Source organism: Chionomys nivalis, chromosome 1 (assembly GCF_950005125.1).
Source record: "Chionomys nivalis chromosome 1, mChiNiv1.1, whole genome shotgun sequence".
NCBI classification, from domain to species: domain Eukaryota; kingdom Metazoa; phylum Chordata; class Mammalia; order Rodentia; family Cricetidae; genus Chionomys; species Chionomys nivalis.
Window position 1 is genome coordinate 62739457 of NC_080086.1, and position 21803 is coordinate 62761259.

General features: G+C 42.6%; 1 protein-coding gene across 2 annotated transcripts in view; it reads left to right on the forward strand.

Annotated features, from left to right (window-relative positions):
• The window catches only part of Rab7a (RAB7A, member RAS oncogene family), a 50361-nt gene that overhangs the window by 14631 nt on the left and 13927 nt on the right, over positions 1 to 21803 (forward strand). For both annotated transcript variants that reach the window (XM_057778772.1, XM_057778778.1), the window contains exons 2-3: positions 17691 to 17751; positions 19260 to 19386. In XM_057778772.1, coding sequence (XP_057634755.1) covers positions 17699 to 17751; positions 19260 to 19386 — 180 coding nt within the window. In that variant the 5' untranslated portion in view covers positions 17691 to 17698. The remainder of the gene's footprint in view (positions 1 to 17690; positions 17752 to 19259; positions 19387 to 21803) is intronic.

Consider the following 21803-nt stretch of genomic DNA (forward strand, 5'->3'; position numbering starts at 1 on the left):
GGTGGCGCATGCCTTTAATCCCAGCACTCGGGAGGCAGAGGCAGGCGGATCTCTGTGAGTTCGAGACCAGCCTGGTCTACAGAGCTAGTTCCAGGACAGGCTCCAAAGCCACAGAGAAACGCTGTCTCGAAAAACCAAAAAAAAAAAAAAAAAAAAGTAACAAACGCTAATCAAAACACAAGCTTGACGGAGGAAATCCAATTTTTAATCTCAGCACTGGGGAGGCAGAGACTGGCAGATCTCTGTAAGTTCCACCCTGGTCTACAAAGAGTGTTCCAGGGCATTCAGGAACATAAACAGTTCCAGAGCCTGCCTCAAAACAAACAAACAAACAAACAAACACAAAACAACAATAGTAAAATTTCAGCAAATAGCCTCATAGACTTATCCAGAGGCTTCCATGGTGCTTCTAAACTGTTTCATTTTTTTGATAGTGTCTCGGTGTTAGCCCTGGGTAGTTTGGAACTTGCTAGTAGACTGGACTAGCCTTGAACTAACAAAGATTTGACTCCCCCTGCCTTTTGGTGCTCTATTGGTTTGTTGTTGTTTTGTTTCCAACAGTCTGACAGTGTAGCCCTGGCTGGCCTAGAACTCACTATGTAGACCAAGCTGGCTTGGAACTCAGAGTCCTATCTGCCTCTGCTGCCAGGAGCTCAAATTAAAGACATGTATCACTATGCCCAGCTCTGGTGATTCTAGATTTTATTTATTTGTTTGTTTGTTTTTTAAGACAGGGTTTTTCTGTGTATCTCTGTCTGTCCTGGAACTCACTCTGTAGACCAGGTTGTCTATAAATCTTAATCAATTGATAAGCTTAACCGTGCAGCTTGACTATAACTCAAATTGATAAGATTGACCACTGCAGCTGGACTGTAACTCACTGGAGAGGATATGTGACCCATCCTTAGCATTGCAAAGAGGGAAGGAAGGCTAAATGAATGAAAAGAAAGATAGCTTGTGTTCATTGATTAGAAAATTTACTGTTTTAGGAAATCACAGAGCATCCCCAAATTTAAATACCTACCTTTGTATTTTGACATACACCTCTAACTTCTACATTCAACAGGCCGAAAGAGGAGGGATATCTAGAATTCAAAGCCATCTTGACATTACAACATAGTAAGATTCTGTTTCAAAAAGAAAAAAAAATGGTGGGCTGTGGTAATACAGGCAGATCACTGATTTCTAGGCCATCCTGTTCCAGAACAGCCAGGACTACAACAAGAAACCCTGCCTTAACAAACAAACAAAGGGAAAGAAAATAACCTACCCCAGTTTTATGTGGGAATTCATGTAATTCTGAATACCCACATTGTCTTAACTACCCAGAACTTGGTTGTTGGGATTGGGGGGGGAGGGTTCCTAATTTCAAATTTTACATCAGAGCAAGTCAGGCATCACAGAAAACCATAGCTGAAATCCCACCAATCTGGAGACTGAAACAGGCAGATGACAAGTTCCAGACCAGCTCTACTTCCCCTAAACACAGTGAAACTTCTCCTAAACAAAGCTGCTCCAATCACAGCAGCTTGGTACTGGCACAAGTCCATATTCTGACTTGAGGTCATTTTTCCCTCCTTAGATAGCAACAACATAGTAACAAGCATAACTGACTTTTTTTCCCAATTTTTATTATGATACAGTGTACATGTGCTATAAAACTTGCCATTTTATCTTTTTGCTTTATTTGTGCTATTGAAGGCACATTTTTGGCAGGCGTGTGTGTGTCTGTCTGTCTGTGTCTGTGTGTGTGCACGCACTCAGAGTTGGGGGTGTGCTGAAGGCCAGAGGCTTATATTGGGTGTCCTCTATTACTCTCCACCTCATATATTGAGAGGCTACGTCTCAGTATATAAATATAGAGCTTGCTGGTTCAGCTAGTTTAGATTGCTAGCTTGCTCCAGGGATCTCTTGTTTCTGTTCCTGCCTGCTGGAATTACTGGCAGACCACCCTGCCCAGCTGTTATTTATGTGAGTACTGGGAACCCAAACTCCAGTCCTCATGCTTGCTTGGCAAGCGCTTACCTACTTAGTCAACTCCCTAGCAGAGTACACTTTCATTTTTATTTATTTTTGAGTTAGCTCTGGCTAACTTTGAACTTAAGCTCTTCCTGCCTTGGGTTCGCTGCCTTGACCTACGTGACTTTGGGATTGATGTGACAGGATGAGGGAATGAAGAAAGGACAGATACACAGAGGCTGGGATCAGGTGGGATTGAACCATGCACTCTGATGGAGCCATACCAAAAACAGTCCGGAAACTCAGTATTTATTCTTTTGAATGAGGACACAGGTTTTGCTAATTTTGATAGGTGGTCCCTATAGGGGAGCAATTTTAGACTGTAAAACATCTGGAGGTGTTCCAGGCTTTTTTTTTTTTTTTTTTTTTTTTTTTTTGCGGGGGGCACCAACCAGCTCCCAAATCATGACACATGGACTTCTTATTAGTTATGAATGCTTGGCCTTAGCTTAGGCTCGTTTCTGGCTACCTCTTTTAACTTAATTAAGCTTCTTTCTATCTATCTTTTGTATATCTTACTTTCTGTATATCTTACTTTCACTGCTTCTAATGTCTGTTTGGCTGGTGGCTGCCTGGCATCTCTCTCTCCCTCCCTCCATCTCCCCCTCTCCCCCCCCTCTCTATCTATCTCTCTCTCCCCCCTCTCTCCCCTTCCCTCCCCTCTCCCTTCTAGATTTCTCCTATTTATTCTTGCTCCCTGCTAGCACCGCCTATCTTTCTTTGCCTACCTATTGGTCTTTCAGCTCTTTATTAGACCAATCAGGTGCCTTAGGCAGATAAGGTGAAACAAATGGAGCACATCTTTACATAATTAAACAAATGCAGCAGAACAAAAGTAACACACCTTTACATAGTTAAATTAATACTGTGTAGCATAAACAAATATAGCTCGTCGTTACCTGGTTAAAATAATATTCCACAACAGAGAGGAGGAAACTTTGATCTATCCTTTTTACACATACTGTCAGCATTCAGACATGGCCCAGGGGAAGGTGTTGCTATTTTCATGATTCTGAAGCAGTGTAGTCTTTGATATGGCTATGCTCACGTCAATAGTACATTCATTCAGGACTTCATCCACTCCTTACAAAGGGCATCCTTTGATCCCCACAGTTCTCCCCTAAGTACCACGTAAACTGGGCATGGTGGTGCATATATCTGTAATCCTAGCACTGTGGAGGTTGAGACAGAAGGATCAGAAATTTAGTGTTACAAGTACCGCCTTCCAACATTCAACCTATTGAGATATACTTAGCTTGATTTCCACATCTTGGGTATTGCTATATCTTCTTTTTAAGAATATTCATTAATAGTAGTAGTTGTATTAATAAATTTAGTGGGATTTTTATTTTTGGTTATTCAAGACAGGGTTTCTCTGTGTAGTCCTGCCTCTCCTGGAACTCAGAGATCCATCTGCCTCTGCTTCCCAAGTGCTGAATTTAAAGGCATGCACCACCACTTCCCTGGTTAGTGGGATATTTTTGGTGTGATAAGATATACTGATGAGATTCTGCCTCCCTTTTCCACTCTCCACCCACACTTTTCCAGCCCCTAGTGATCATCATTCTACTTTGTAAATAATTTTAACCTCTCGTATACATGGTATATACATTTGTCTGTGTCTAACTGCACTTAATGTGCTCCCCTATAGTTCCACTCACTTTGCAGCAAATGACAGCGTTCGTCCTTCTTTATAGCTAAATCATACTTTGGTGTATATGTATTATTTCTCCTCCTTTTCCTTTTTCTGGCTTAAAAAAAAATCACTGTTTGCATGTCATGCTCACTGTTGGAGATCAAAGGACTTCTTTTGGAGCCAGTTCTTTCTACCTTTTATGGGTTTAAGAGTTGAACTTAGGTCATCAGGCTTGCTCTGCAAGTTCTTTTACACACTGAGCCATCTCACAGGCTCCTCTTCTGCTGTGTTTGCTTTGTGGGGTCTTTTTGGTTTGTTTGTTTTAATTTTTCAGTCAGTCTCATGTCAAACTCACTGTGTAGCTGAGGATGACCTTAAGCTTAAGACCTTAAGTGTCTGTATCCCAGGTGCTGGCATTACAGGTGTGCTGTACCATGTCTACTCTGTACCCTCCCCCCAGCTTTTTTTTTTTTTTTTTTGGTTTGGTTTTTCAAGGCAGGGTTTCACTGTACCTTTGGAGCCTGTCCTGGAAGTAGTTCTTACAGACCAGGCTGGCTTTGAACTCTCAGACATCCACCTGCCTCTGCCTCCCCGGTGCTGGTATTAAAGGTGTGTGCCACCATCGCCTGGCTTTTATCTGTTGGTTTTAACACCTGGCTGAGTTCATGTCCTAGCTTTAGTGCCACAGTGGACGTGGTGTGCTGGTGTGACATGTATCTTCTTTTGAGAAAAGTTCCTTAGGTTCTTTGTTCACTTTTACTGTAGCGCCTGTACTACGGGATGGTATGGGACGGTATGCAAACCAGGAACTAGGCTGGAGATTTAAAAGCATACACACACAGACAGAGACATGGGGACACAGGTCATTCTTGAAACAAGAATGCCAACTTTATTGTGCTCCAGGGAAGCTTATATAGGGATCCTTAACTGATAGCCACACCCCAGTTCTTGGGATTTCCAGCTCTAAAACCCATCAGAATTCACTCCTGATAGAACTCATGAGGGTCTCATGCTCAGAGCAGCTGCAAGCTTTTACAGGAAATTCGGGGTCTGGGGGTCCACAGCCCCCAACATTTCACAAAAATGTATTTTTATTATTTCTAAGTATGTGCGTGTGCACACGCACATGCATAGGTGAGTGCAGGTACTTGCAGAGACAAAAGGTATCAGATCCCACTGGATGGTGATTACAGGTCATCGTGGACTGCCTGATGTGAGTGCTGGGAATTGAACTCTTAACTGGTGGGCCGTCTCTCCAGCCTATCTTTCCCTACTTTTGATTGGATTGTTCTCATCCTATGAGTTGTTGCTAATATGTTTTGCCTTAATTCCTTATTGAGGGATGTGGTTTGCATATCTATATTTTCTCATTCTGTAGGTTGTTCTTTCTGTTAATAGTTTCCAATCCTGAATTTTGTACTTGATAATTAACTCTTTGTGAGCCATGTGATGGCTTTTAAAAATGACATAAAATCCCTTGAGAGGCCTTTTTCTTATCTGTCCAGACTGTGTAGACTTTCACACCCAAACAGGGCGAAACTGCTTGTGCAGGTTGTAAAGATGCATTGAAGCTTTAGTCTGGCACGTAGTGTTGCCCAGGTGATTGTCCCTCTGGTGCTGTGGTTGCTTTTTCCCTTTGTTCTGGTGTTATGATGGTTAGACTCCTTAGCTGAAGCTTAGTCCCAGTGGAGTCCAGAGACTTTCACAAAGGGTTTGGGTGCCTATGGTCTGCTGAGACAATGGTCACAGATATTTTGAAATGTACAGTATACCATTCTTATGAAGAATTCACATATTAGATTTTACCCAGTGCTTGCCCTTGAAAAACCAAGATTTACACTGTTCCTTCAGGAGCAGGAGAGATAGATGGGTTAGATACTGGGTAATGAAACAAGAAGTGATTACATGTTGAGATTTGAGATGGTGGCAGACTATTGATCCTAGTAAAATACCCTCAAATGTTTAGATCCACACTGTGCAGTAGAAGTTTCTGTCATGGTGGAAGTGTTCATATCTGCCTTTAATTCCTGGTGATTATTGAGCACCTAAAATGGTGCTAATGTTGCTGAAGAGAGTGTTTGATTTATTGAATTGATTTCCTTAAGTATAGCCAGCTGTGGCTAGTAATGACTATATTGTAGGTTCAGATCTTAACCAGCATTTCTCAAGCTTTTTCCATTACTGTTTTCTCCTCCTACTTGTGTCTCTAGACGTTTCCCTACAGTGTCTCCCCGAGTCTAGCACTCTGCCGTGTGTGCTGTGCCTATTAGATTTAAGGCCTCTGATCATTGGTTAGCATCTTTTTTGGGGAATGCATGGTCAAGACTAATGGAAGGTGATAATATTATGAAGCTAACTAATTATCATAGTGGTTGTTGTTGTGACAGTTAAGGCTAATCATATTTGTGACTTGTATAGTTGAGGACTTGAAAGCTGAGGAAGGTTTTGGAGGAGCTGTAAAGTTCTCATTCATCCTTTGTCTTTAGGGAACGTTCTTATACTATCAATCTGTATTTGTTTGTTTGATTTTTGAGGAAAAGTCTCATTATGTAGGCCTGGCAGGCTTGAAACTCTGTATACGGACTAGACTGTCCTCAAACTCAAAAGAGATCCACCAGCTTCTGCCTCCACAGTGCTGGGATTAAAGACATGTGCCACTATGCCTACCAATCTGTTCTAATAGTGGATAGTACTTCCATATATAACTCTGAAGAGACATACTATTCTTATCTGATCAAAGTAGGCACCTTGGACACTAGGAGTCTAGACTACCTTTCATGAAGAGTTGGAAGTTCCAAGAGTGTTCCAATTGGTTCTGGAGAGACTGTCTCTCAAAAGATGTCTTATGGTAAAGGATGATCCTAGTACCAAGTACTTCTCACAGAAGAACTAGAAGAATAATAGGTGGTTTCATTAGAAACTGCACAGGAGGTGGTGAGGTATTGTGGATCTTAACTGGTAAAGAATGTAAATAAAATGTGTGTGTGTGTGTGTGTGTGGGAGTGGGGACATGTGAGGACACACAGGAGCCAGAGGAGGTCATTAGGTGTCCTGCTTTATCACTCTCTACCTTCCATGACACAGGGTCTCTCACTCCTGGAGCTAGGCTAATGTACCCCACAGCACTGAGGTTATAGCATGTGGATTGTCCACTCCTGGATTTTTATGTGGGTGTTGGGATGAGGTTGTCATGCTTGCACAAGTGCTCTTACCCATCTAACCATTCCTCCAGTCACGATAAAATGATGTGTAAGAATCCTTTACGGCTAAGTTTAAGGTACTTTGGTTTTTGTTTTATAATTGGCCTGTTCTCTTATGGAATTGTTTAGATTTCCTGATCTAGTAAGGAGCTGTTCAGTAACCCCTGAATTGGTCATTGAGGTTTCTAATTTGACATTTGCAGAAGCCACAGAACTTGGTGCTGTGCTTACCATCTGGTAGGAAACTCAGATGGCCCTTTTTGATGCATGACAGGACTGGATGTACAGGTTGGTCTAAACTGAACTAGATGTTTACTACTACTAGATTATGGTCAGTGACTACTTCTCCAGAGTTTATAACTAGGGCTTGGGATTGGGCATCTGGAAGTTGGGACTAGAGGAAGTTAGTCAGAGGATAGGATATTTTAGCCTGGAGTGAATAGGATCATGAGAATTCAGATTGGTCTGTGGGAGTGAGTCACTTGGAGACAAGGGTCCATGATTTCAGTACTGCTTTCTTTTTCTCTTGTTGGTGTTAGCCATTTAGGTTCATAAAGATCTCTAGCTTCTTTGATGGACAAGAACCATGTGCTGAACATGAGTTTCCACTGAAGTGTTAGTTAAAAGCATATTGAAACATTGGGAAGTACACAGGTGAATGTGTACTACATGTTAGAATAAAGATGCTGGTCAGAAGACATATACAGTGAATGCACACATGGATAGAACAGAGCTGGTGTGGGATGTAGAGATGGAATAGTAACATTGCTGATTAATAAATGCTTTTTGTCCAAATTACTAAAGCTCTCATGTGATAAGGCCACTCATGAGATATAGTTCTGTTTTTTGTTTTTTGTTTTTGGTTCCCCCCCCCCCCAAGACAAGGTTTCTCTGTGTAGCTCTGGCTGTCCTGGAACTCGCTCTGTAGACCAGGCTGGCCTCGAATTTACAGAGATCTACCTGACTCTGCCTCCTGAATGCTGGGATTAAAGGCATGTGCCACCACCGCATGACTGAGATATATTTCTTGTGTCAGTTGACATACTATCAATTTTTTCTGCATTATTTTACTTAAGATTTTTGTTTTTCAGATGAAAATAAAGACACGTTTGAGTTCATGCAGTGGAATGTGTTGGAGTGGGTGGGATTTAAACTTGGGTTTTTCCTCAAGGCTGAAATTGAAATGGCCTTGCCTTGGCACTGCCTCACCCTGCTTCCGTCCGTCTGTCCTCCCTTCCTCTCTCCTTCCTTCCATAAATGTTAATTGTATGTATCTGCACACAGGGCAGGGGTGTGTCCATGCATATGCTTGCCATGGTATGCATGTAGAAATCAGGGGAACTATGTGGAATAAATTCTCTTTCCATCTGTTTGACTTGTACAGTAAATACTTTATCTGCTCAGTGTAGCAAAACTTTTTCGTAAGGACCACCAGCCCACAAATAGTGACATGGAGACTTAATAATTTTGAGAGCTTGGCTTTAGCATAGGTTTTTTTTTCCTGATTAGCGCTTACAACTTTATTAACCTGTTTCTATTAATCTATGTTCTATCACGTGACTCAGTTACCTTTCCTCTGTCCCATATGTCCAACTTGGTTTGTGTCCCCTTGGCATCTCCTGTGTGCCTTGATTCATCCTCCTCTTCCTCTTTCTCCCCGGAAATCCTGCCTATCCTCCCTGCCTAGGTATTGGCCATTCAGCTTTCTATTAAACCAATCAGAAAGCACCTTTAGGCAGAAACACAGCTTTACAGCGTACACAAATAATTCTACAATTGTTAAGCGTTTTCACAGCTCCTAGCCATGGTTCTTTCCCCAGTGATCAATCTAAACATTTAGCCGTCTCTTGAGAGTGTGGGAGTCTCTGCTTTTTGTCTGTAGTGTGTGATATGATCTCAAGTTCTTTAAGAAGCTTCTCTGAGCAGAGCAGTCAAAGAAGACTGTAAAGTCTCCTAGCACTTGGCAGGTGGAGTCAAGAAAGGGATTCAAGACCTCCAACCTCAGTTCCTTAAAGAGTTTAAGGTCAGCTTGGGATACACAAATATCCCCAATCAAAAATTAAAAATACAGTCAGAAAGTAGAACTGTAATATAGAACGAGCCTGGTATAGGGCACTTTGATACCCATGAAAAATGACTATTTGGGTGCTAGAGGATGATTCTTGTAGAGAGATATCATTGAAGAGTGGGAACTCAAACTATGCTCTCTGAGGTCACATACTGGCTTCATAGTCTGTAGCTGTGACCATTTAATCTTACTGTTCTCTGTAGGCCTTAAGTTCTGAGCAACAAATTGCCACTTACACAATAGCTGAGAGAATCTGTACCTTGTGTAGGTCAGAGCAGTTCTCCCTGATTGTGTGGGCTGATCCCACATGGCTTGGGAAGCTGCTGTCTGCCTTCCTGCTCCCTTTCTATTACCTTACAAGCAGTAGTGCCACAGGTCACACAGGCCACACAGCCATACAGGCTCCTTATGGCAACACAAAGGGATAGTAGTGTTTAAGGGCACCAAGGCTGGCTTGTGGAAATTAATAACAAAAGCCTTCTAACACTTAGCTCCCTATCTAGTAAATGCACACCAGCTTGCCTCTGCTGTCTACCATGGCAATAAGATAGAGAACCATGGACAGAGTTTATTGAAGTTTGATGGGGAGGGGAGTTGCCAGATAGGTTTTAGATCTCCTGTAATCTTCCTAGATTTTTGCTTTCTTACTCAGTCAACCCTTTAAGGATCACAGGCCACCGAGTAAAAAGTAGTATTTCCAGCTGAGGGATTTAGTCACCAATGGAGCAGTTGCTTAGCATGTGGGAGATCCTGTTAGCATATTTATAGCACTAGCAATAAATCTGGCTCTACTTTCTAAGGGTGAGCACAGGGAACACTTATTATCTTGTTGCTTCAGGTTTTTTTTTTCTTGTCCAGACTTAGCCAGCCTTTTCTCATGATGACTAATAGGCCTAAAATCTTCCTTTGAATAAGACTAAACAGCACCACAGACCCTAGTAGAGTTGGAAACACTCAGGGTAGCCACCTAAGAATGGGTGTCTAAAGAAAGAAGTTCTGGGCAGGACTGTACACTCTCCACAGTATTTACCAAACTTTCTTCCCCCAACATTGCTGGACGTGGAAAGTTAGCATGAAAGAAAGAATTACTTTAGGATAGTGTGTACCCTCCCCCCCCCCCCCCCCCCGCAGGACAAGTGGTCATGAATCTAACATAATAAAGAGTGGAGTGGCCTGGTGTCCAGAGCATCATTGCTCTCAGGAGAGCAAGCCTGCTAAAGGGCACGTAGTGAGTAAGGGCTAGGGAGTTGTGATGAGCTTACTTGACAGTAGGTACTGGGGGTTGAGAATGAGGCTTAGTTGAGAAGGTAGTTGTAAAGTTTAACTATTTCTCTCAACTCTGCATGGTTGGTTTCCTTTGCCATGGTTAGCTACCACCTTCGATGAACCTTCTCTACCTCCCAGCTGTCTCCTTTAACCTCTTGAACATCAGCTCTCAGGATCTGACCCTTGCTTGTTTTCCAGACTCCTGTTCCTTTTTTTCTTTTTCTTTTTCCTTTACATTTTCTGTCCTGCTTTCTGGATTAATAACAAGTAAAATGTCTTACCCCTTATCCCCGGCCCCCATCCCCCATAAACTATGATGCATGTATGGAGAGGTGAGAGGATAGCCTGGGCTGCTGATCATAGTCTCTGTTTGCATACGTCAGGGGAGCCTGCCTAATAGCGTTCAGAGACTCCTGTCTCTGCCTCCCGTTTCACCCTGGGACAGTGGGTCGGTCACAGATGTGCACTAGCTACCACGTTTATAGCTTTATATGGTTTCTGAGGTTTTGTGCCCAGGTCCCCATAGCCACACAGCATTTACCCTCTGAGCCTCTCGAACTCATTTCTGACAGTGCCAAGGAAGGAATGCATCTTTCCAAGAAATGCATATTCATTATTGAGTTTGTCTCTATGCTGGCATGTCCCTGCCTTTGCTATGTTCTGCTTGTACGGCCTGGTGTCGCAATGATATCATTTGACTTCCCAGATAACAAGCGTCTAGAAAGGCAGCTCTTTCCATCAGTTTTCTTTTATATTGCATTGTGTGTTTGAGAAATACTGGTGTTTGCAGCTTAGCGTAAGGGGGTAAAATCCCAACAGAAACAAGCATTCCTTCGGGTGAAATTTAAATCCCAAATAATCACATTATCCTTCTTTGAAGATAGGATCTCATAATACAGCCCAGGCACCCTTGACCTCACCATGTACCCAGACTAGCTTCAAACTCTTGATCATTCTGTTTTGCCTTCTTGTGTGTTTTTAACAAGTCACCTTGCTAGCAGAGCCCTACACTTCTTGTGCTCTTTCTGTCAATCAGGGTTACTGCCCAGATCTCTTGTTCCTCGATACTGTTTCCTCCAAGCCTCACCTTCATTCTAGTGCCATCAGCTCTTGTGTTGATAGCCGCATCGGGCCTTCGTGAGCTTCTCTAGACTGTGGTTTCAGGACTTTCTCGTGGCCTGCAAGGCCCCATGTGATGTGGTGAGTGGACTGTCTGATTCTTATTTCTTTCTCTGATGAGACCTATGAACATGCTGTTCTCTCTGCCTGAAAGACTCATTGCTATCTTTCTACTTTAGACCCACGCTCAGCTGGATCTTCTACAGGAATCTGTTTCCCGTTCTTGAAGCTGTCATAATTGCCTTCAGCATAGCTTGATTTTAGTATTTACCACATGAACACACAGCATACAGGGTAACAGGTTTCATTATGACACTGATTTGTTTGGTGTCTCGCACGCACAGTATTTTATGTCTGTGATTGATATGATTTTTGCCTGTATTCTAGTGCTGCATTTTGCATTTGATTGATATTCGTTTGGCGAATGTAGTAAGATCATTTTAGTGCTGATTGATGGTCCTGGGGCTGCAGTGTTCTGTCAGTAGCATAAATTCAGAAATCATGTATTCGAGCTTCTATATGGTGCACATATACACATGCAGGCAAAAACAGTCACACACATAAAACATCTACAGGAGAGAGAACAGAACTAAAAATCTAAGACACGAGGCTGAAAGATGGCTCAGAAATTAAGAGTACTTGGTGCTCTTGCAGAGGACTCAGGTTTGATTCCCAGCTCTAACATGGTAGCTTGCAAGTGTCTATAAATAACTTCAGTTCCAGGAGATCCAATAGCCTCTTACCTCTGCAGACATTTGGTACACAGACATTCATGTGATCAAAACCCTTGTATATATGAATATATCCAAGGAAAAAAGCAAGACATTTGAGAGACTCTTTATTTTCTTCCTACATGTTTGTCTATCATTTCCTGCTAGACCTATTTGAGTTTCTTTTGAGGGTTTCTAATAGCATTTTCCTTTTGAATTTCTTCAGAGATGGTAGTTCTAAATTAAACTACAGATCAGCAACTACTTACTAAGAGGATTGACATAAAATTCTTGGAACATGAAAGTTAGGCATGACCATTATGCTATGTATTTCAAGTCTTAGTACATTTTAGCATCTCAAAAGCAAGTGAAAACCACACAAAATCATGTAAGTGGAGGCAATAACTTCATTAAGAGGATGGTGATTTGGTAACTGTTCCCATCAAAAGTGGCAACATGCCTGTCTTTCATATGCACTCTTGTTTTGTGTTGTTCAAATTCCCTTCTCAAGTTAGCAGAATGGCTTGGATCATGTGTGGAACCCCAGTTGCTCAGGTAGTGCAGGAAGAGCAATGGCCACTGGAAGGATGGAGGTTGAACGCTAGCTTGGACTTTGTAGACGTCTCATGATTGTCAGTGAAGATACATTTTGACCTTAAGGAAAATTACAGACAGGCCCTTGTGCCCTGGGAGGCAGGAGACTGGATTTGGAGTTCAGTAGCTAAATTGCCAGTGGCACTGCTGTACAGTCAGAGAGGTACACAGACTCAGTGTGACCAGTTACTGAATTCTGCTTTCCAGGCTGTCCTCACAAAATGACTTCGTTATTTTACAACAGTGACCTGGCCAAAGCACCCACTCATACCCTTCTTTCTGGTCTGACTGGTGAGATTTTATTCTTGCACTCCGAGAACCAGCTATCAATCTCTCTCAACTTTTCTGGGTGCTCCAGATAGTATAGCTGAGCCATTACTTCTTTCCTTCTCCCTCCACTGTGCTAGCAGACATGAGCCGTTTGTTCCATCTAACCTGGGAATTTCCAGCACTTCCAGATAGTTTTTTATTCTGTTAGTTTTAACCAGTGAGACATTTTTGCTATTTGTAGTTCTAGTCAGTTTCAGCCCCTTAGCTTCCTGTTGTTTAAGGTAATGTTACTGTATTTCTGGGCTCTCTTTATTTCATTTCTATTTATTGTCTGGAGTGTATGTTTGGGGCTAGGAGGCATTCATGTGGCTAGAGGTACTTGTGGAGGTCATAGGACAGCTTAGGGGGCAGGATCAGTTCACTTCACCTTGTGGGTCTCAAGCATTGAGTTCAGGTCGTCACACTTGACAGCAAGAGCTTTTACCCACTGAGCTAGCTTGCCAGCCTATTCTGCCATTCTGACCCCTTTCCTCCTCCTCTGTGTACAGTTTTCCTGTGTGCAGGTTTATTTTATAGAACTTTTTGAAAAATACATTCAGGAAAGTATAAACAGAAGTGAATATGGTCTCATCTGCCCTAAAGAGGTGATGTTTGATCTGGAAGGGTGATCACTAAGTCCAAATAATCACCTATTCAGGACCCTTTCTTCACACATGATCTACTTAACAGGCGGATCTCAGTGAGTTTGAGTTTAGCCTGTTCTATATAGGGAATTCCAGGACAGCTATGGCTGTTATACAGAGAAATCCTATCTGGGAAAAAAAAAAGTTTGTAAAAACAATTGCAAAATTAAAGTGTGTGTCCTTCAACTTCTGGGTAGACTTCTTCCCCTACTTGGTGGCAGATCCACAGATGTAGATCTGCAGCTCTCTCAGGCAGAACTCAACATTTGGTGAAGACTTGCAGTAGAGTGGGCTGTCTTCTGCACATTGAACAGCTTCCTGATCTTCTTACTTCTGTGTATCACACCACATTCTACTCCTTTGCCTCCTCTCCCCCATCCAGCAAGCACGAGGAAGTAGCCTTACCTGGATTTTCTTAACTATTATTCAAAGTGGCCATTCTTCTCCCTACCCTTCAAAGGACCAGCTGACTCTGTCCCCAAGTTGTTCTAGCCATCATACTTCCCAAACCAGGGGATAAACACAAATTCTTTTTTTATTTTAAAAATTATGTATGTATTTTATGTATGAGTGCTCTATCTGCAAGTATGCCTGCACGCCAGATGAGAATGTGCTGTTTAGGTTACCCTTTATCTGTTTGTTTGTTTGTTTGTTTTTTGAGGATTGCGACAGGGTCACACTATGTAGCCCTGGCTGTCCAAGAACTCATTATGTAGACCAGGCTGACCTCAAACTCACAGAGATGTGCCCACCTTTGCCTCCCAAGTGCTGGGATTAAAGGCGTGTGCCACTATGCCCTGCTCTACTTGGCTTCTTAATGGTGTTCTATTCGGGGAAGCTGGGCCTAGTTGCTTCTGCTACTGCACAACTTTATCAGTACTTTACCATGGATGCCATTAGCTGATGCTGCTGTTAAAGTCTTCCATCTTAAGCTTCTCAGAATTAAAAGCCCAAATTCATATTTATATTTTATTTTCTCTTTACCCTGTTTGTTCACAAACTGATCCTAGAAACTGCCTAATTTTTTTATCAAACTTGTAAGTTTTCACTGAGACATCTTTTTAGATAGTATATACGCAATGCTTTGCTGGGAGCCAGTAAAGGCTGGTTTCACCTGTGCCCCCTAAGCTTTGGTAAAAGCAAAATATACCTTGGTTAGTAAGTTATGTGGGATGTTGAAGCTTACTATGGGCCCTCTGGGCACAGCAGCTTGTGCTGTATGTGTTCTTCATGGGGAGCCTGGGCAGCTGGAAGGGAACTTTTTCCTGTAAAGAATAAGTGTGCTCTGCCAAGGGTGACGCTGATGTCTTTTGATCCTAAACCGTATGCTGAATGGACTCCCGCAAGAACTCCCATTGTTAATGCCCACTGCTATCTACTGGCCACGTGTAGAAGCTGTGTGAGTCTGAATGGAAGATCTCTCCATCCCTGAATTCTCCTCTAGCTCTTACAACCTCCCAAAGAAAATTATCCCACAGACAGAAAGAATTCAGAAATATTTTCTCTCCTCTCTCTCCTTCATTTCCCTTCTCCCTCTCTTTTTGGTGTATGGACTAAACAGGTCCTTTTACCACAAAACAACATCCTTAGCCCCAGAGACATGCCTTACAACATTCATCCTTCCACATTTTTCATGTATTAACAGCATAGGAGAATCAAAATAAGTCAGTTGTATGCTGCTTGTTGTGGTGGTAACTTGATGGCCTTGGGGCAGCAGCCCCGTGTAGTTTCCAGATGAAGAAAGTGACTCACTTTACTGCTGCAGAGTAAGCATGTTAGGCGCTCTGTGGCACTGCCTGTGGGCAGACACAGTGGGAAGGAAACAGATGGGTCAGTATGTGTGAGCAGATCCTGAGTGTAGTCTTCCTTTCCGATACTCAGAGAGGCTACTAAGAAATCAAGCTATGACCAGGACATGTGGCACACGCCTTTAATTCCAACAGTCAGGAGGCAGAGGCAGGTCATGGGTCTCTCGTGAGTTCCAGGTCAGCTTGGTCTACATAGTGAGTTCCAGGACAGCCAGAGCTACATGCATGCATGGTAAGACCCTTTCTAACCCCCCCCCCCAAGAAAAAAGAAAGGAAAGGAAATCTCTGCAAAACCTTTCTCTTTATCTCTTAACTCTGTCCCTTGGATTTGCAACCTGTCCAGTGGCATAATGTAATCTCCATCTCAAAAAGTGATTCTAGACCTTAGGTGGGACTGAACCCTTGCTTAGTCAAGACAGCCCTTGGGGAGGTGGGGGGAAGTTAGACTCCATATATAATGCATGGTTTAGGGTATGAGAAAAATGTAGCTGTGACAGGAGGCTAAAGGAAAGTCTCTGAGGATTCGGATCTCTTACACAGCCTGTATACTCAGCACTGGCTGCTGTTTTCCTGACCAGTGCAACTAGTGAGAGTAGCCAGACCTTCTCTGATGGTTGATCTATTTGCTTGTTTTTTGAGACAGCATTTCTGTGTAGCCTTGGCTTCCCAGGAACTCACTCTGTAGACCAGACTTGTCTCCACCTTATGGGGTTGCACCTGCCTCTGCTTTCCTAGTGCTGGAAGTAAAGGTGTGTGCCACCACCACCTGATCTTGATTGCCAGTTTCATTTGATTGAGAGACACTTAGGAGATGTATAAGGCTCGTTTTGGGGGTGTCTATGATGGCGTTATTGCATTGATTTTATTGTGTGTATATGTGTGTGCATGTCTCAGCATCCATGTAGAGGTCAGAGGACAACTTTTAGGAGTTGGTTCTCTCTTTCCAATCTGTCATACTGGGGATTGAACTCTGGTTATTAGGCTGGGAGGCACTGACCCCAGAGACAATTAAGTCAGGAGACATTCTTTGAATGTGGGTGGTACTAACCCATATGTTGTTATGTGGTGGGGGAAGTGGCTGATGAAATAAGGAGCAAGGAGGAAGCCTAGTGGTACAGAGTTTCTTGGACCCCGCTCCCCCAATCATGACATAGAGACTAGGCTTAGTTCTAGCTATCTTTTTTTTTTTTTAACTTAAAGTAACCCGTTTCTACTAATCGATGTTTACCTCATCTGCATACTGTCCGTCTTGCTTTTCTACTTCCTCTGTGTCTGGCTGAACACCCCCTCTCCCCCGCCAGTCCTACCTTTCCGTCCTCTGCCTAGCTATTGGCCATTCAGCTCAGACACAGTAAAACAGCAGCACATCTTTACACAGTCAAGCATTCTATCTGCAATGGTGGTGTGTCTTTGGTTACAATTCCTGTGATGAAATGGCATGACTGACCTTGGGGAAGAAAGGGTTTATTTGGCCTACATATCCCAAGTCACAGTTCACCAAGGGACGCCAATGTAGGAACTCAAACCAGATAGAACTTGGAGGCAGGAGCTGATACAGAAGCCATAGAAGATTGCTATTTACTGGATTGCTCCTCGCAGCTTGCTCAGCTTGCTTTCTTATAGAGCTCAGGCTCATTAGCCCCAGGGTTGGTGCCACCCACAATGGGCCGGCTCTCCCACATCAATCACTAATTAAGAAGATGGCCTACAGACCTGCCTGATCATATGGAGGCATTTTCTCAATTGAGATTCCCTCCTTTCTGACCCTAGCTTGTGTCAGGTTGACATAAAACTAGCTAGCTAGCACCCATGATGCTTAAAGTGGTTCCTAGCCAGCTGTGGTGGTGCAGGCTTTTAATTCCAGCACCAAGGAGGCAGAGGCAGACAGATCTCTGAGTTGGAGGCCAGCCTGATCTATGGAGCGAGTTCCAAGAAAGCCAGAGAAACCCTGTCTTGAAAAGCCAGAAAGGAAAAATAAATAAGTGATTCCTTTGCTGAGAAAGTAGTGCTTAAGTAATGAGGCATATCTTTACTTGTGGACTCGTGATGACTCTGTGTGGACCATTAATCCCAACTAATAATACCAGGAATGGATCCAGCATTTGAGAGAGAAGGCAACATCTTCATCCTTGCAGCTCCTCCCTTGTTGTCTAGACTAGCTCAAGGGTTCACGGTTCTGCTAAGGATGCTGTTCTCTTCATCAGAACCCCAGGGCAATCTGAGTGAAGGCTGGGGCTCTGTTCCTGATTGGGTAGAGTGGCAGCACAGGAGACAATGTCTGTTTCCTCAGCTCACCTGTGCTTTTCTTCTTCTACAGCTTAAAGGATGACCTCTAGGAAGAAAGTGTTGCTGAAGGTCATCATCCTGGGAGATTCTGGGTAAGTATGTCTCATGAATTTGAGCTCACAGATGGATTTGAAGCCTCATCTTCACTGATCCCATCTCTGACAGCTCCACATTCTGCTCTGGGCCTGTCTTCTAGCCTTACTATTGGGATATAGTAGAAATTTGAATGTTCCTTTGGTATATATTTTTGTTCCTTGGTTTTTTTGCATGGGTTTGTGTGCATGTCCCTGTGTGGATGTGTGTTTTCCTGGGAATATTCCAGGGTGTTGAACATGTTAGGCATGCACTCTACCACAGCTGCATCACTGTCTCTTTTAACATGTTTGGATTTGGGATTTTTGGGGAGGTAGTGAGGAGGGGGTAGGTCTGAACCCAGTAAATGATTGTCATTTTTATGGATCCTCTGCTGTGCCATGTGGCCAAACTAGAAAGTGCTAGTCTCATGATCAAGGTACTGTCAGTACCTTGCCTATGCAGATGTGGGTCTGTCTGCATATACATTGCCGTCCCCTTCTGTGCCTGACCAAGGCTTGTATGTGGAAGAGCCAGGACCAGAAGAAGACTGGATTTTGTTTCTAGATTGTCCACTCAACAAGTAATGAACTCTTCAATGGCCATTATTAACATTACTTGTTGGCATACAAAAGAGTTCCACAATCGTCTAGTAGGCTTTTCTTTTCTTCTTTTCGGGGGGTGTTGAAACAGGGTCTCATCCTGTAGCTCTGACTATTCTGGAACTCATTGTGTAGACCAGGCTGACCCCAGACTCACAGAAGATCCACCTGCCTCTGCCTTCCAGTTGTTTTTTTTTTTTAGTTTCAGACTTGGTTTCTTATGTGACTCATGACAGCCTTGCTTCACTGAGTGTTTGTATATAAATAGTAAGTTGGCGCAGTGCACATGCCTGTCATCCCAGTTACTTAGAAGGCTGACATGGGAAGGTCACTTAAGCCTGAAGCAAGCCTGAGCAGCATAGACTCTGTCTCTGAAAAAAGAAGGCAATAAGAACATATAAAAAACAGGTGTGCCCCTCTATTCCAAATTTCCTTCCTTTTCGTAAGAAAACCAGCCCCTCCCCAGCATTATCTACAAACCTTCTAGTATGTGATGGTGGGGTGATTGTTGTCCTATGCTTGGTTGAGAGGGAGATACCTGTTCTCAATGATGACAGGCGGGTTACTTTGATAAAATGCTTTGTTGTTGTTATTGTTTTCATTTTTCAAGATGCTGTGGAGGTTAAAACCAGGGCCTATGTGTGTCATGCAAGCACTTGCCAGCTGAACTATCTCTCTAGCCCAACAGGTTGCTTGTTTTTTTTTATTTATTATGTATATAGTGTTCTGGGCACCAGATCTCATTATAGATGGGTGTGAGCCTTCATGTGGTTGCTGGGAATTGAACTCAGGACCTCCGGAACAGCAATCAGCTCTCTTAACCTCTGAGCCATCTCTCCAGCCCAACAGGTGGCTTTTTAAATTGTGAGCATAAGTTAGTTTCAGTCCCTTATTTGACTGAGACTTGTGGTTTTCTCCAATTTCAGTGTTGGAAAGACATCGCTCATGAACCAGTATGTGAATAAGAAGTTCAGTAACCAGTACAAAGCTACAATAGGAGCAGACTTTCTGACCAAGGAGGTGATGGTGGATGACAGACTTGTCACCATGCAGGTAAGCCACTCCAGAGCTGCTAGCCTGTTAGCTTACTGAATCTTTTAAGAAATGTATTCCTTATATGTGTGTGTCACAGGACAATTTGGGGGAGCTGGTTCTCTTTCTACCTATATATGTGTTCTAGGGATTGACTGAAAACACTTTACCAGCTGAGCCCTCTTGCAGGCCCAGCTTATTGAATCTAAATTGTTTTCACATCCACCTCTTGTAGGTGGACTTTTCTTTCCTACCTGCCAGTTCCCAAATAACTGACATGGAGACTCAAAATTTAATGAAAATTATAAATGCTCAGGCTTATTACTAACTAGTTCTTAAAACTTAAATTAACCCGTATATATTAACCTACATTCTACCACGTGACATTACCTAACTCTTTTACCTCACACCTCTTGTTTCTTCTCTGTGTCTCACTGGACTCCTGACTCCTCCCTCCTTCTTCCCGGTGTCCTTAGTCTGGTTTTCCCACTTAACCTTATCCTGTCCAGCTGTTGGCCAGTCAGCTTCTTTATTAAACCAGTCACTGCATAATTTACACAGTGTACAGAAAGTTTATTCTACAGCAACCTGTAGTCAGCTTCTTTATTAAACCAGTCACTGCATAATTTACACAGTGTACAGAAAGTTTATTCTACAGCAACCTGTTTTCTTCCCTGTTTCTTAAACCTACCATTATATTCATAGAATTGTTAGATAAAACAACCGGTTTAAACTTGATTGGAGGCATGGTAGGAATGGACCAGGGCCTTGTGCATGGGTGCACATGTTCCCCCCACTAAGTTAGACCTTAGCCCTAAATTTGAATTTTAGATTGCAAGACAACTAAAAATTTTTGTAAAATTTAATTTAGCTAGGTTTATTGTCTGGTTTTTGTTGTTTTTGTTTTCCTGTGTTCCAGAATATCATCTTTCTGGTTTTTTGTTTTCTTTCTTTTTTCTTTTCTTTTCTTTTCTTTTCTTTCTTTCTTTCTTTCTTTCTTTCTTTCTTTCTTTTTTTTTTTTTATAGATTGGGGGCTGTAGGGTCTTTCTGTGTAGCCATGATTATCCTGGAACTTAACACGGTAGACTAGGCTGGCTGGCCTTGAACTCAAAATGATGCACTCGCCTCCGCTGGAATTAAAGACTTGAGCCACCATTCGCCATTCAGCTTATCTCTTGGAATCTTTGTCCAGTGTTTCAGGTCAGAAATCTTTGTGTGTTTCCTAACTTCTTATAGCAGACATTAAGGTGGTATTTATTTATTTGCTATTCTATTTGTGGCCTTTGGGACTGTAAAAGATGGCTATGTGATTAAGAGCACTGGCTGCTCTTTGCAGAGGACTCGGGTTCAGTTGCCAGCACCACTATTTCTAACTCCAGTTCTAAGAGATCTGATACCCTCTTCTGCTCTCCAGGCACCAAGCATGCACAAGTGCAGGCAAACACACACATTAATAAATCCTTTTTTATAAGGTTGAATTCTGTTAAGCCAGTCTAGTTTTTCCATGTGTCTGCTCAGCTTCATGCTCCAAATATATTAGTGGTTCCAGTGAAACAGACTTTTTGAAAATCTTCATCTTATGGCCATACTTTTTTTGTTGTTGAGCGTTTTGTGTAGTGTATATATGTTCTTGTGCACAAACACGTCTAGAAAAAGAATCTCAATATTTTTGTCTTCTCTTCTGGTCCGTGATGCCCACTCAGGTAGTTGGTACAGCAACATCAAACTAAAGAGACAAGAGAAGATTAATTTTTTAAAATATTTATTTATTTATTTGTTATATATACAATATCTGTCTGTGTGTATGTCTACAGGCCAGAAGAGGGCACCAGACCTTATTACAGATGGATGTGAGCCACCATGTTGCTGGGAATTGAACTCAGGACCTTTGGAAGAGCAGGCAATAGTCTTAACCACTGAGCCATCTCTCCAGCCCGAGAAGATTAATCTTTGAGTTTCACATTAGATTTTTAGCTTTCCATTAAAGCTGAGGGCTGTTGTCCCTTATTTTAAATTTTTTGGTGTGTGTGAATGCAGGTACAAGTATACCGAGGCATGAGTATGTGGGTTAGGAAACAACCTCGGGGGTTGATCCTTGCCGTCTATCCTCCCACCCTTTTATTTATTTTTATTTATTTTCTCCTTAGACAAATAGGATCTCACTTTGTCGGTCTCGCTGACCTGGAACTTGCTGTGTTTACCAGGCTGGTGTTGAACTCAGAAATCTTCTGCCTCCTGAGTACTAGGATTAAAGGTGTGCACCACCATTTCCAGCTTCCACCCTGTTTTGAGACAGGGTCTTTGTTTTTGTTTTCCCACTACATATGCCAGACTAGCTTTCTCTGAGCTTACAGGAATTCCTGCCTCTGGCTTTCATCTCCCTATTATAGCACTGGCATTATAGAGGCTCTCCTTGTAAGTCTGGCTTTTATGTCAT